Source organism: Colias eurytheme, chromosome 7 (genome assembly GCF_061535395.1).
Source record: "Colias eurytheme isolate Ceu_HAF_F1 chromosome 7, ilColEury1 Martin Lab GWU primary, whole genome shotgun sequence".
Lineage (NCBI taxonomy): Eukaryota > Metazoa > Arthropoda > Insecta > Lepidoptera > Pieridae > Colias > Colias eurytheme.
The window spans coordinates 8441689-8455405 of NC_142986.1; the positions used below are offsets into that span (position 1 = coordinate 8441689).

The 13717-nt window shown below is 31.8% G+C and overlaps 1 protein-coding gene across 6 annotated transcripts in view; it reads left to right on the forward strand.

The window, feature by feature from the left end:
• The window catches only part of LOC149907196 (uncharacterized protein CG43867), a 245344-nt gene that overhangs the window by 180377 nt on the left and 51250 nt on the right, over nt 1-13717 (forward strand). For all 6 annotated transcript variants that reach the window (XM_090103576.1, XM_090103571.1, XM_090103572.1 and 3 more), the window contains one exon: nt 8619-8681. In XM_090103576.1, coding sequence (XP_089959702.1) covers nt 8619-8681 — 63 coding nt within the window. The remainder of the gene's footprint in view (nt 1-8618; nt 8682-13717) is intronic.

Here is a 13717-nt window from a genome sequence, read left to right on the forward strand (position 1 = left end):
TTTCAATTTATTACCACTTAATTTTCATGAGGTTATTGAACTTTAAAATAGGCAAGAAAAAATCTCCATAGATAAGCATATACATAGAACATTGTACGTCAGCTACTCATGTCAAAGGTAGTACCTAGTACCTAGGTTCTACAGTCACAATGTCTAAGAGGTTCTAGAATACTGGAGAAGGTGCTAATGCGTGTCTCAAAGCCTCTTTGGTACCTAACAAGCCAGTCTCATTTCTTTTTACAACGGATAAGGGTATGTTCACACAGACCGACTCGAAGAAGCCGTTGGCCTATCACGTTGATACAGAGATAATACTACGGTATTTGTAGTAAGGTATATTTTTGCATGTTCACTGCTTTTGTCTGTTCTGTCTGTGTATTAAGAATGTTTTTACGCGCTTGGTGTGGAATATTAAGAGGAATTCCTCTATTTATTAATTTATAAATATTAATTCTAAAAGGATTCTAATTTTCTTGTACGTGCAGCCATTTGGCTCCGATTGCATGCCCTAGCGGTTCCACTCCGACCGACTTCAAGCGTATACGATCCGGCCTGTCTCTGTCTGTGATGAAAGAAAAATGCGCGACGATGCTCTCCGAGCCGGTCTGTGTGAACGGACCCTTTTAGTGGAAATACTCCGCATTTTTAAATATTCCTAGTTTTAATCTTCATTACATAACACACTATTGGTTTAGCTTACACGTTTCACGCTGGAACTATGTTAGTTGTGTAAATATGCAAAAGTATTTTAAAGGGTTGCTATTTTTAAATTTTATGCCGTATTTGTAATTCTTTTGATAATAAAACGTGTTCTCTTTTGCTTGAATGTAATGTTAGAATTAAAGATTAACCTAACTTATAAATGTTGTAGGTAATTTATTACTCTCTGTTTTGTTTTAGTCTTAAAAATGATTAGTTGTTCAATTAACAGTAATATTAATATGGCTAGTACTTTTTAAAAGATAATACAAATAAAACAGACACATAAACGTAACATGTACAAAGTAACAACAAAAGGACACTTACAAGATATAAAAACTAACCCTAAAATGCGGTAGCCGAAATCCATTCAATTTTCTGCATCGCAGCCCAGTCTGATATTGGAACTGTGAGTCGTCGTTTTCGTCAGTGTACTTTGAGGTTCTCTCGCGTGGAAGTAACCCTTAGTGGACTAGAACTAATGGGCTTACTGTTTGAAGAATATTTCGGCAGGAAACGGTTAAGTTTGGGATGTTTGCTTCAACGCTTTTGAGGAAGGATCTGTAAACATGGATGTTTAATATCATGTAAGATGTAGTTGTATAGATAATAGTTTTTTTTTTTTATTTTATTTATTTCTTTATGTCAGGCAGCATTGCCCATATATTGTTAGTAGTACTTAATTCTAATGTTAGTAAAACTACATATACTTACATATAGTTATGTAATTAATATTATCTTAACTGATATTTTAATTAAAAAATGTGTCCTATATTAAAAGTGATTAATTGTCATCAAACAACGGATGCGAAATTTTATGAATTCATATTATTATAAGATTATTATCTACTTTTTGTCATGAAATAAATACACTTCAATCGACAATGATTAAACAAAATGAAAAACAAAATTATTCAAATAAAAATTACTAAAAAACTACACATACTTAAATACATAACAAATTACTGTAAGAAATCCATTCTACATAATATTTTCATCGCCAAAAATCAAATAAAAAAGACGTAATACATACACCTCACACATTACATAATATTAAAATAAAACTTACAACATAAGTAAGAAACTCGATTTCCTCTTCATTCCACTATGTTCTGGTTCAAAGGCCAGATAAGACCGTCCAAGCAGAGTGTAACGGTTAAATTATGTTCATTCTTTTAGAAACATTTTTCTTACATGAATGAACATCGTACTCAAGTAACTTGGTATATTGAAGTGAAGATTTAAAATAAATGTAGGGAAAATTGACGTGCTTATTTGGAAATAGGTTATGTTGACGAAAATATTAAAGGCAATGTTGAATCACAGTCTTGCACGTCATATTTAAAAATTAATCTTCGAAGTTCTTAAACTAACTACAATTACAAATTTACTCTTTCGTAAAGTTTGTACAAATATATCGGAAAAACGACACTATCAATATTCTTATTTTTAAGAGCGTTCAATTAGTTTTATTTCAAGCCAGATACACATATTACAATATCAACTTTAAGTTACAATTTCAACTTTACAGTAAGTATAAAACACTTTTTCTCACCAGCATTGAAATATCTTCAAAACAATTTATCAAGTGTTCCGAACAATTCTGTTAAGAGTTGAGACCGTGATTTCTGATATACGTCCGTTGCGTGCGGCGGCGAAACGATAAATGACCGTTGCTACGTAGAACGACGGGCTCGTTCAAATATTAACAAACTACCCTCTCGGTGCTTTTATTGTTATCGCCCACGACTCTGAAGCTTTATGGCCTCCTTGATTTCAAGAAATGGATTTAGATGTTGGCTTACCTTGTAATCCTTTGAGAGTATTTGATTTGGATAAATCTTATTGTTTCAATGCTCTTTTTTATTTCATTGTATATGATGGTTCGATACTAACTGTACTTTTAGTTTCATTTAGATATGTTTGCACTATTGATTGAGTTTATAATATAATTAGTGTCATTAATGTTTCTATTATATAATACAACATTAAAAATAAAAGACAAACAAAATATAAATACCGTCTATAACCTGAAGCTACATTATTAAAATTCAAAACGAAAAATATTGAATTTCAACGTGATTTCAACACAACAAATTGAAATATAAATTACAACACAAAAGAACTCAAGCAAAAAGTTCATAAAAGATGAAGCCAGAAATATGCTTAAAATTAATCGTAAACGCGCAACCATAAACGTGAGCACACAAATATAAATCTCAAATATTTCTTCATCCCCATTTGCACGGCTAAATTCGCTCAGTTATACAAGCGTAAAGCTTAAAATAGCAACCCTGGAACGTTTTACAGCCGCACCTGCTTTATATGGCTTAAGCACCTGTAAACTTTGATATTTGAAGCCTTAAAAACCTTTAGAGTAAAAATTTATTGCTTCAACTTACTGTGTTACGAGTTTAACTGCTGCAATCGGATGTATGGAGAACGTAATTTCGTGTAGTTTGTGAGATATTATTGTATGTTTTTCTTTATTCGTATATACTACTAGCGGTCCGCCCCGGCTTCGCCCGTGGTACATAATATTTACGTTTTCTCTACATAAGAACCATCCTCGTACTTCAAGGAATATAATAAAAAAAGAATTATCGAAATCGGTTCAGCTGTTCTCGAGTTATGCGCTTACCAACACATTTTGCGATTCATTTTTATATTATAGAAGAGATTACGTGCCCTACTATTATAGATATTAAAATATTAAGAATTGAAGTGTGTTTATTATTGCTGTATTACTTATTTCTAAAATCGATATTCTACAGGATTTTCTGTGCTATAGATTAAACATAAATTATATCGTAACATGCATACATCTGCAAGAAGTTTCATATCAATATCAAAAAAGGCATTTGAATTTCCAGAAAAACTAACAAAACGAATAACTTTCATATAATATATAGAAAGTCAACACATTCAAAACACAACTGCAAAGTTCCTATACGTCGTCGCTACGGGGTCATTACCAACATATCGGCCATATATCCTTGTGTGACTATAATTTATCACATCAGACCACAACAGCATGCTTGCATGATTGATGTGGAAGCAAGCGCAAATATAGCTGATGTGTTTGCTATGGAAGAATTTCTGGAACAAGGCAAGTTCTTTTAACGGTAGTTAGTGGTACGTAGTAGAAAATTTCTCTGATATTTACCTTTTGCAATTAAATGGTCTTTTAGAAATCTAAGGACAAGGATTTTACATAGGAACTTTCCTACTCCTTCCTCCTTTTACACTTGTAAAAACACATTTTTACTTATAAGATCATCGTGGAAAAGTAACACTTTGTCAATAAAAAATATTATACTAATTCCAAAATGCCTGTAGTAGCCTTAATATTAAATTAATGAAATAAATGAAATGAATGAATGAAATAATGTCTTAATATTAAATGAAATAAATTTCAGCGTTTACGCTGAAATTTATCTATGTAATGAATCGGTATCAATTAAAACACACTGGCAACATGCGTTGAAAGTTGATTAAAAAGTTTAAACAATCATATCCAGTGTTGACCACAGCCACAGTCCACAGACCTGATAAAGAAAAAAAAATCAACCGCCAATCAGCGAAGAGCGCGCCAATCCATCAACGTGTCATTGCCCAGAATCCAATTTCCCGCTCAAAATTTTCACCGTCTCGAAAAAGCAATTAAAATACACATTTCTATCATTTATCATCAGCTTTACGTCATAATAGATTCCGTTTACGACGGTTAATGGCTAAACGGTTTCACTTTATGACTATTATATTTCGTTTTATCAGTATATTAGATTTGATCTATGTAAATTGAAATTTATGATTGGACAGTATAAAAATGCTGTTTCCTGCGGACTTTTCATTTCATATTTAATTACAGAGCGGTAAACGAGATACAAGTAAATTGAGTTTTTACATAAAATACCTTTTATGGTTAAGGTAATAAAAACCAAGCAGTTAACAATGATAGTACGTAGTATAATACCTAAATGGTATTACATCCGATATTATGCCTACTATAATTTATGTAATATTATAACTATTGTAAGTTCTGAAAATGAAATGAACAGTTTGAATCTTGATTTTAAAATTATCCTGAACGACGTCCATAACTTTACCCCTTTCTTCAATTGTCTCCAACAATTTAGAACACACATTATTTATCTGAATAGTTCCCAAGAAACCAAGCACTAACTGTTTAAGTGTATTTCTATTGAGCAATAAAGGTTTCAATTAATTACTAAATATTATGTCCGGATAGTGTACTCGTATTGCTTGAAATTATATAGGTTGATAAGTAAGGGTCATGGCTTTCAATGTGGTTGCGTGCTTTTTGCATTATCTATGGTTTAAAAAAATGGGCGGTTTTCATGTACCTATAGGAATTGATATGTAGTTTGCCATTGAAGTATGATTAATAATAATTGATAATATTTGATCTGGATGGCCGTTGTTAAGACATAATCTGACGACAATTCTCTACATATGACATTTAATTATTTATGTTGACTTCGTAACTAGAATACAGTTTACTGTTTTAATCATTTTAAATTACAAACATAAAACCTTAAATTTAAAACCGCAGGCCTATAGCACGTATCAGAAATTTAAATTCAAGCACAACGTATATGAAGCTGTAAAATGATTTTGATATTAATGTACCTTGTACTATACCTAATTTAATACACTGCTCCATTTTGGCTCACAGCTCTGCACAATGATTTAAGTGTGGTGGTGGTGTGGTAAAGTAACCTCTAATATAAGTTGGAGAGGAGCCAACCTTACCTGTTCTTATTAACGGATGTGATGCAAAACACAGCCTCCAAGGAATAATGGTATATGTAACTTTTAGTTAGCTGGGACGTAGCCAGCGTTTTTAAGCTTTTATGTCAGTGGGCTATTGTTATAGGTTATGTATGACTCTGTGGTATGCTCGTAAAATGTCTATGCCGATTAGTTATGGCGGCGTGTGTATAATGTAGGTACCCGGCACCCACTACCGGGGCTGGCAAATGGCGCGTGTTTGAAAAAGCGAATGACGTAGAATATTCTAGAGAATATTATAATGGTCGCACAAATTTTATTGGATGCAATAACGAGAAAGTATACAAACTTAATAACACAAAAAAGCGTTTTATATTAGGTTTATCGTTGTCTTAAATATGACAAGTTAATACATTATATTATAGGAAGGAAAAAGAAGAAGTAGTAGAAGGAAGTTAAATAATTTTCACATGAAACTTTAACGAATGGTCCGAGGAGCCAGTACAAGGTCCTTCTTTGTTTTTTTCTAATACATATAAACTTATATTGATTACGTCTATTCCAGACGTTTGAAATATGAACTTACACTGATATCTGTCGATGTCTCAAACTAAATAGGTAGCTCAAGAAATATCGACTGGTGGGTCACGGCTATTAGGACGATTTACTGGCAATATGAGTCTCTCAAATAGCTGTCGCCTTCTCATGTAGGGTGACACTTGATTGACGGAATGTTCGAGATATATTTCGGTTACAAAATTGAGTTAAAAATTAACATATAGGTAATAAGTAATTGCTAGAATGAATGGATGTGTTTTTAAAGAAGGTATAAATTGAGAACCAAAACGATTATAATGTTTTCAGAAGTACTTTATAGATATTAAATGTCAACTATAAATATCCAAATATGATAACGTAGGAAGATATTATTTGCTGATATACAAGTTTAAACGTTAACCTAAAATATGTAGGTAGTATCCTACTATTACGAAGGAAAAGGTTATAAATCTGTTCATTAAAACAAAAGCATAATAAAATTGAAAAATGATTGAGTGGGAAAATATAAAGCCATGGAAAACCTAGTAGAGGAATAGACATACAATTAACATCAACCTCAACCTCAACGCATACAACTAACAAAATATACAACAATGGCAAAATATACAACAATAAATGTAAAACGTAAATAAATACTCATATCAAGGGACAGACTCACAAACTTAATTACCGATGATAAATAACAGATCAAACAAACATTCGCCCGTGAAAAGCAAATTTTATTCGATGCAATTAAAAAAAGTCAACACTTTTCGGATTTCAAACGAGGCAAAGCGAAGCAATATGGTATTACGATAAAACTGTAACACGATTGGAAAACAAACAAATTTTACTTTGAGGCGGCTACAACGATTTTGGGGTTCCGCATGGAAATTAAATAAACACCGAAACGATTTCATTTCTGCTTCATAATTAATGAAATTTCTGTTTGCTTAATTAGGAAACAAATGTATATTGGCTATATTGTATGTAGATTGAGGAACACATTAACTTTCTTATATTGCAAAAAAAAGCTCTTCGCCTGCTGGGTCTTCAGAAACAAATTTTGTATAATGTTAAAGTATAACTTTAATTGTTCATTGACTAGGTATACTCTTTTTTTTCAAGTTCCAAAATTTCATTTATTTCGTTGATAGTATCGTTGCAATTTATTTCGTTGTATTATTCCCGTATGCAAACGGCTGATTTAATTTACTGTCATAATATTGTATAGAAGCTATATTGTTAGCAAAATAATTAAGGTAAATTTGACGTTTAGAAGCAGGTACCCGTAACTCATTAATCTTTCCTTTCGAATGAATAATTAAGTCATTAGTTAAATTTCATGCGAAATGTGTATAAGTTATCTGTTGTTATCTGTATTTCATGATAATAACATTGAAAGTTGTATAATTTATGTCTATATTCGTATATCAGTTTAATATGTATTAGTTTAGTAATCAAATCTAGTAGTCTTGGCAATTACATAATTATTTAATAATGCAGTAAAAGCAAGCTAACTTTCCACTCAAAAAATATTACCCTACGGAACCCATATGCAAAACTTCAAATTCGCTTTATACGTCGTTTTTGATCTATCGCATATCCTTCGTTTCTTTGACGTCTGCATTCGTATGCAATTTTATTTTCCCAATTCGTTAGTAAAAGGATTCATAAAGCTTGCCATTCACGTATATTCTCGATAATATACTAATATAGGGAATTGAACGTTCAATACAAAATAATTGCGCGCAAATAAAGCGAATCCGACAGTTATTCAGCTGGCAATCTTGAATATTTATTCTCTACGCTTTCGAGTTTCGTGAATGCACGGATTTAAAATTTTATTTCAGCAGCAATTATTGTTAACGTGCATTGTAAATTATTCAGTTTTTGTACATTTATGGTTTGTTCGTAATGTGATATACGAAATCCAAAAAAATTAATGGCCCCGCTATTTATTTATTTCTTTTTTTACACACTTCAACGTGTATTTTTAATACCATATAAATATTGTATAAATTGTTTTCATAATGTCCTTGTGAGGCTATGTGCCATTAAATAAACGTTTTCTTTCTTTATATTGTTTATTACAAACACAATAATGTTATGCTCCTATTTTTGTGACCATAGACAAAATAATCGTAGGTAAATTGTTTACGCAATATCATCATAAGTATTAACAATTCATACACAGCCATGCGATTAAATAAACCTTTCCGAACCTATAACAGCCTTAACTTACATAATAATATATCACTGTTATATTTGCAACTAACCACCCTTTCGCGATTCGCCACCCTATGCCTCAGAAACCACACGAATACGCTCTCTTACATAACAATAATGCCTTTTCTACAGCCTCCCTGATGAAAAGCGGAATAAACATAGGTATCTACAGTCATAATATTTCGTTACACTCGACCACGTGGTTCGATAATATGCAATTTGAGAATAGCGCCATCTATCGGGTGGTGGCGGAAGTACGTTGCTTTCTGGAACTGAAATGGTTCATGTCAAGCTTGTCGTTTGGTAGCGTTCTAAGTTGAACTATAGATGGCGCTGGCTGTTCGAAAAATATCTCGATGAGTTTATGATAATAATTCAAGATTTGTTCTCTTTTTCAGCTCTCGGAGCTCGAGCAGAGAGTGCTGGAGGCCGAGGGCAGGGCGGAAGAGGCAGAAGACAAGGTAAGATACAATTTTTAACTTTAATAGACAATATTATAAAAAATTAAAATTTGAATACACAGAACAATAAAACATTTTTTTTAAAGAACACAAATTGGGGCATAAACACAATTGGTGACTGAAAAAACAGTTTCGCCGTTAAAAACATAATGGATCAGAATTTGCGCAGCCTAACAATAGGGTATTTATTCAACTAAACAATAGCCAGTTGTATATGTTTCAACCACTATTATTCAGGAACGGCAGCTTCTCTAGTAAAAAGCCTTTTGAATTCGCAACAAACACTCAGGGGCATATAATGTGCAAGTCAGACAGACGGATCATTAATTACGAACCCTGAAGTTTCGTTAATTGCATAATGAAAAGTATTTTCTCGCGTTTCAAGGGCTTTTGAATTGTATGGAGTGTTTGTGAGAATGATGATTAAAATCGTTTAATTTCTGTCGTCAATTGATAGAAGGTATTGAGCGCGTAATTAAAAAGTTTAAAGTAGATTTGACACCTGAGATAATAATTAAAATATGTTTTATTATTATTATCTCAGGTGTCTTTTCTTCTTCTTAACTTTTCGAATGAAAAAAGTGTTATGTAGTTAAATTAAACTTGGTGACTAGTCGGGTAAGTACTATATTGGTAATAACTAACAGACTAACATCTCCTAAGAAAGTATTCAGCTAACTAAAGTACCTTGAGGCTCGAATATGCATTAGGTATATAAAGGGTTATATTATACATTATTGTAGCAGATATTTATCTTTTTTATTTACAACGTCTAATAGAGTCTAGACTTCCTTAATCCTCAATGATAAGAGAATAACTACGTATCTAGTTGAGTATGTATTTTTTTCAAATAGTTTCTCATGTTATATGAATATTAGTTATTATTTATAGTTTCTAAATGTTAAAAGTAAATATGAATTTATCTCTTACGAACGAATTTGGGCAGAAGAAACATTTTCATAAGGCAAAACATTATTATAATTTTTAACTATTTTAACATGTTAAATAAAAACAAGTTGCTATTAATTTATCGCAATACATCTTGTGGCATATTTGTTAAAGGCCGTCATGACAATTGAGCAATAGGGAGACTCCGTTTAGTGATTAAAGGGGATTGAAAAAGTACCATCAACAAAAAATATTTCGTTTAATATTTAATTACATATAAATATATACATGGTTCATAAAATTATATTACAGACTGTCTGGAAAAAAATCTACCCGTTTGTGTATCTATATTTCTTCTTTGATTTTAAGTTTTTCGTCATATTTTTTCTTCATACGTATTAAAATTAGAATATTTTACATCGAGCGGAGTCATAAGCAAGTAGGTCCATTTCGCGTTTTTCTAATAAATAAATTCATATTGTAACTACATTTAGCGATACTTTATATGATAAATTGTCTAAAACACTTTGTGAGACTCTATAACATGGTCACAGTTCATAAAATTTTATTAGGTATACATGCAATACCTAAAATGAAAGAGAAAAGCATTTCAGATGTTTACATAAGTATATGTTACGTATGTGATTCATACGTAGGTTACCTAATATTTTTTGGCATCTAGACTTCTCCGGTTTATTCTGTGAAGACTATTTGCCTACGTCAGGTCAAGGTTTAGGGTAAAATATTGCGTATTGTTGAGTGAATATGGAAACTGTAAATGGCTTGTATATTTTTCGCTAAAAATGTGAAATTTTCGCAGTGGCTTAGGCGTTAGGTTGGTTAGATGTATTAAACAATTTTTACCGATGTATCTATTATACAATAATTGTATAAACGTGTAGAACTTATATTTGGATAAAAATTATTTTTATCCAAATATAAGTTCTACACGTTTTAGTAAACGTGTATGAAATCACATTTAAAAATAGGTACTTTTCATAAAAGCTATACCTACTTATCTTAATTAATATTTTTTTTCATAAACATGACCAGCATTAAACATCAATAAATAATGTTAACTGTTCATCACCTCATTTAAACATCATATAATATTATCGATTTATTTTAATATCTATTTTGCTGACGCTCCACGCAATAACAGCACATAATGCAGCGCCAATCCTGGATGGCTCCTATCGATTTTTCTGGATTGCACCACTATGACTCATTCATGTTTCCCTAGTACTTTGTTTGATAGATTCTAGTGTTTTCCCACTCTCTTGAATCTTTGAGCGCTTTATTTTTCAAGCCTTTTTAGAGTGCCTTTTTTAAGGTTTCTATGATTTGAAAGTCAATTTACAGGTTTAATCATTTCTCATTCCTTTCAAATGAAATTATTAGTTATTTAAAATGAAACTTCTAATCGGAATTTTATTTTTTTCCAATCGTATTGATATCTTTATCAAAATGTTAAAAAAAGACACTATACCCATATTATATTTAAAGTAATTAAATTGTTCAGATATAAAATGACTGCGGTGGTAATATTATAAAGAAACCGAAATGTGAAAAGACGAAGCAATAAAAAATTGAATGAACCGTTTTATTTAAAGCATTCTCTTTCATCGCAACAAAACAAATATGACGTAATAACCCCTTGATAATCCTCCCCATGTGCTTTCAGTTACACATCTATTAATTCGCACGCGATTATAATCTGTATTCAAATAGCAATAAACACTAGAGCTCTGTCACAATCACAGTTGTTTTTTTTTTTATCAAACCATAGTCTGGCAACAATATATCTTACCCTAGAGCAAGCTACCCTCGACGCATGCGTATTTGAACTGACGTACTTCACACCGTACCACCACGCTTCCGTGTTCATATAACTTCACTCCTAAACTATATGTACATAACAAAATATCTTGTTAAAAACCGTAAAATACCGTAAAACATCCATACAATCCGTCTCTTCAAACCGTTGTTCTAAATAGCAACATATTGCTTTAATAAACTCGTGTTCCGTAAACTAGATTTAATCAATAGAATAATTAATTATTTGTGATCTAGCGACGCTTTATATCGCTTACAACAACGAATTAGGAATTCGCTTAGTGCTAAATAGAAGGTAGTGTGTTGATATGTCGAAACCGAAAACGTTGAAGGCCCATAGACTGAGTGCCGAGTACGCTGAGAAAAACGGTCATCCCTTGAAGAAAATCGACCCATCGAATACGTAGCAGGCAGTAAGTCTTTCTTCCTATACATTGTGATTTGCACCTCTTTCAGGTAATTGAATGTTTACGAATATAACAGAAATACGGTAACTATTTCAGTGTTTGTCTCATGTTTGTGAGAGATGTGTATTTTTGTGCCAACTACTGTAATTGCGGCAATTATAATTAGAATGTTTAGGCATTTATCGATCGCTCTAATAATTTCCCACATGTAAATGAATGTAAACAGAAGACACAATAAATAGTCTGTTATAGCCCTTAATTTTAATAGTCTGTTAAATCTAACTACATAATTAATTATTATCAATTATTATACACACACACTAAAACCTGTCAATTAAGTTTTACATTTTCTGTTATGACTTGTAGTATTTCTACAAATAGAGCATCTTTTAATGTAATAAATTGCTATTTTGATTAGAATTTCAATCTGAAATCAAATGTATATTTTATAGCAAATTGCTTAAAAATTACAAGCCGGCTAATAATTGTTTATTGAAGTCTTCGAACAGCATAGGAAGTATTATTATATTATTTATACGTTAAATGTTTTGGCAAGTCATTTAGTAATGTTCGTTAAATTGTAATAATAATAAAATAGTATTAGTAACCTCGTGTAAAATTAGCAATATGGCGTCGACAGCTGTTCGACGTACGCATGCGTCGTGCGTTTCGCGCCTAAATTCAATGAGGTGCCTACCCTTGTAAAAAATTCATAAAACGTATGGTCCGGGAGCCAGCAGCAGATTTTATGACCAAGTTCCTCTCAAGCGGTAATTAGTAAAATGCATCAAAGTATAGTAATATGAAGCCTCGTGAACGTCAGCTGGAGCTCGGTTGGGGGGAAGAGCGGTTGTAGCCTCCCGTATCAGCTGACGGTTTTTCCACCAAGATACAGCCAGCTGACATATATATTTATCCACAGTTACATATAAGCTATCATCAGGTAAATTTTTGTTTGAGAGGAAATAACGGAAAATAAATTTTTCTTTAAATTTAACTTTCATGTTCGAGACACCAGCTGACGTATAATACACCATGTTGTAACCAGCTGACTATTTTTTTTCGTTGAGATATTGGGTTAGCTACAATTTGACAAATTTTTAGCTGAGAGGAAATGAATGAATGAATGTATTTTTTTTCCTATGTGCGTGGGAGGCTACAACCGCTCACCCCCCCAACCGAGCGCCAGCTGACGTTCACGAGGCTTTATAATACTATACTCTCATGCGTCTGACGAATTATCTCTTGAGAGGAAATAATAAACCAAATTTGCACCTGGCTCCCTAACCAGTAGGTAAATGTCGTGTCACGTGTGTAAAACCTTTGAATGCTAGTAATTATACTTTAATATTATTTGAGCATGAAAAACCATTAGGAATAAGGAAATTATTGCAGGAACTACGGAAGGGTTAGAATTGCTTTTTTATGATATAAAATATACATTTACTAATTAATTATTCATGCAATAGAAGAAAAATATAAAGTTATGAAACAAACGCAAACGTTTTTACGCAAAATTATTTCCAATACATAACGTTCGCTCCTCATCACCTCGGCCTCATGACATATGAAGCAGGTGGAACGTTTCACATAATAACTCTATATTATAATAAAATTGAAATTTATTTTATACTTATTGCTATAGGTACAAACTGAAAACATTTTTCTTTAAATTAATAATTATAAATCTCTATATCTAGTATTTGTTTGCAATCATTTAATAATAAAAATAATCATAGACACTTGGAGTCTAGACAATCTGTCTCGCAAGATGCATATATAAAAGACAGGCTATAATATAATATATTATTATATTTTATAAACCAATTCACTTCAAGTCTCCTCTGCAAGTAGGTATCTTCTTCATTTACATTACAACAAGTAATCCTCAATGTCATTTCAATG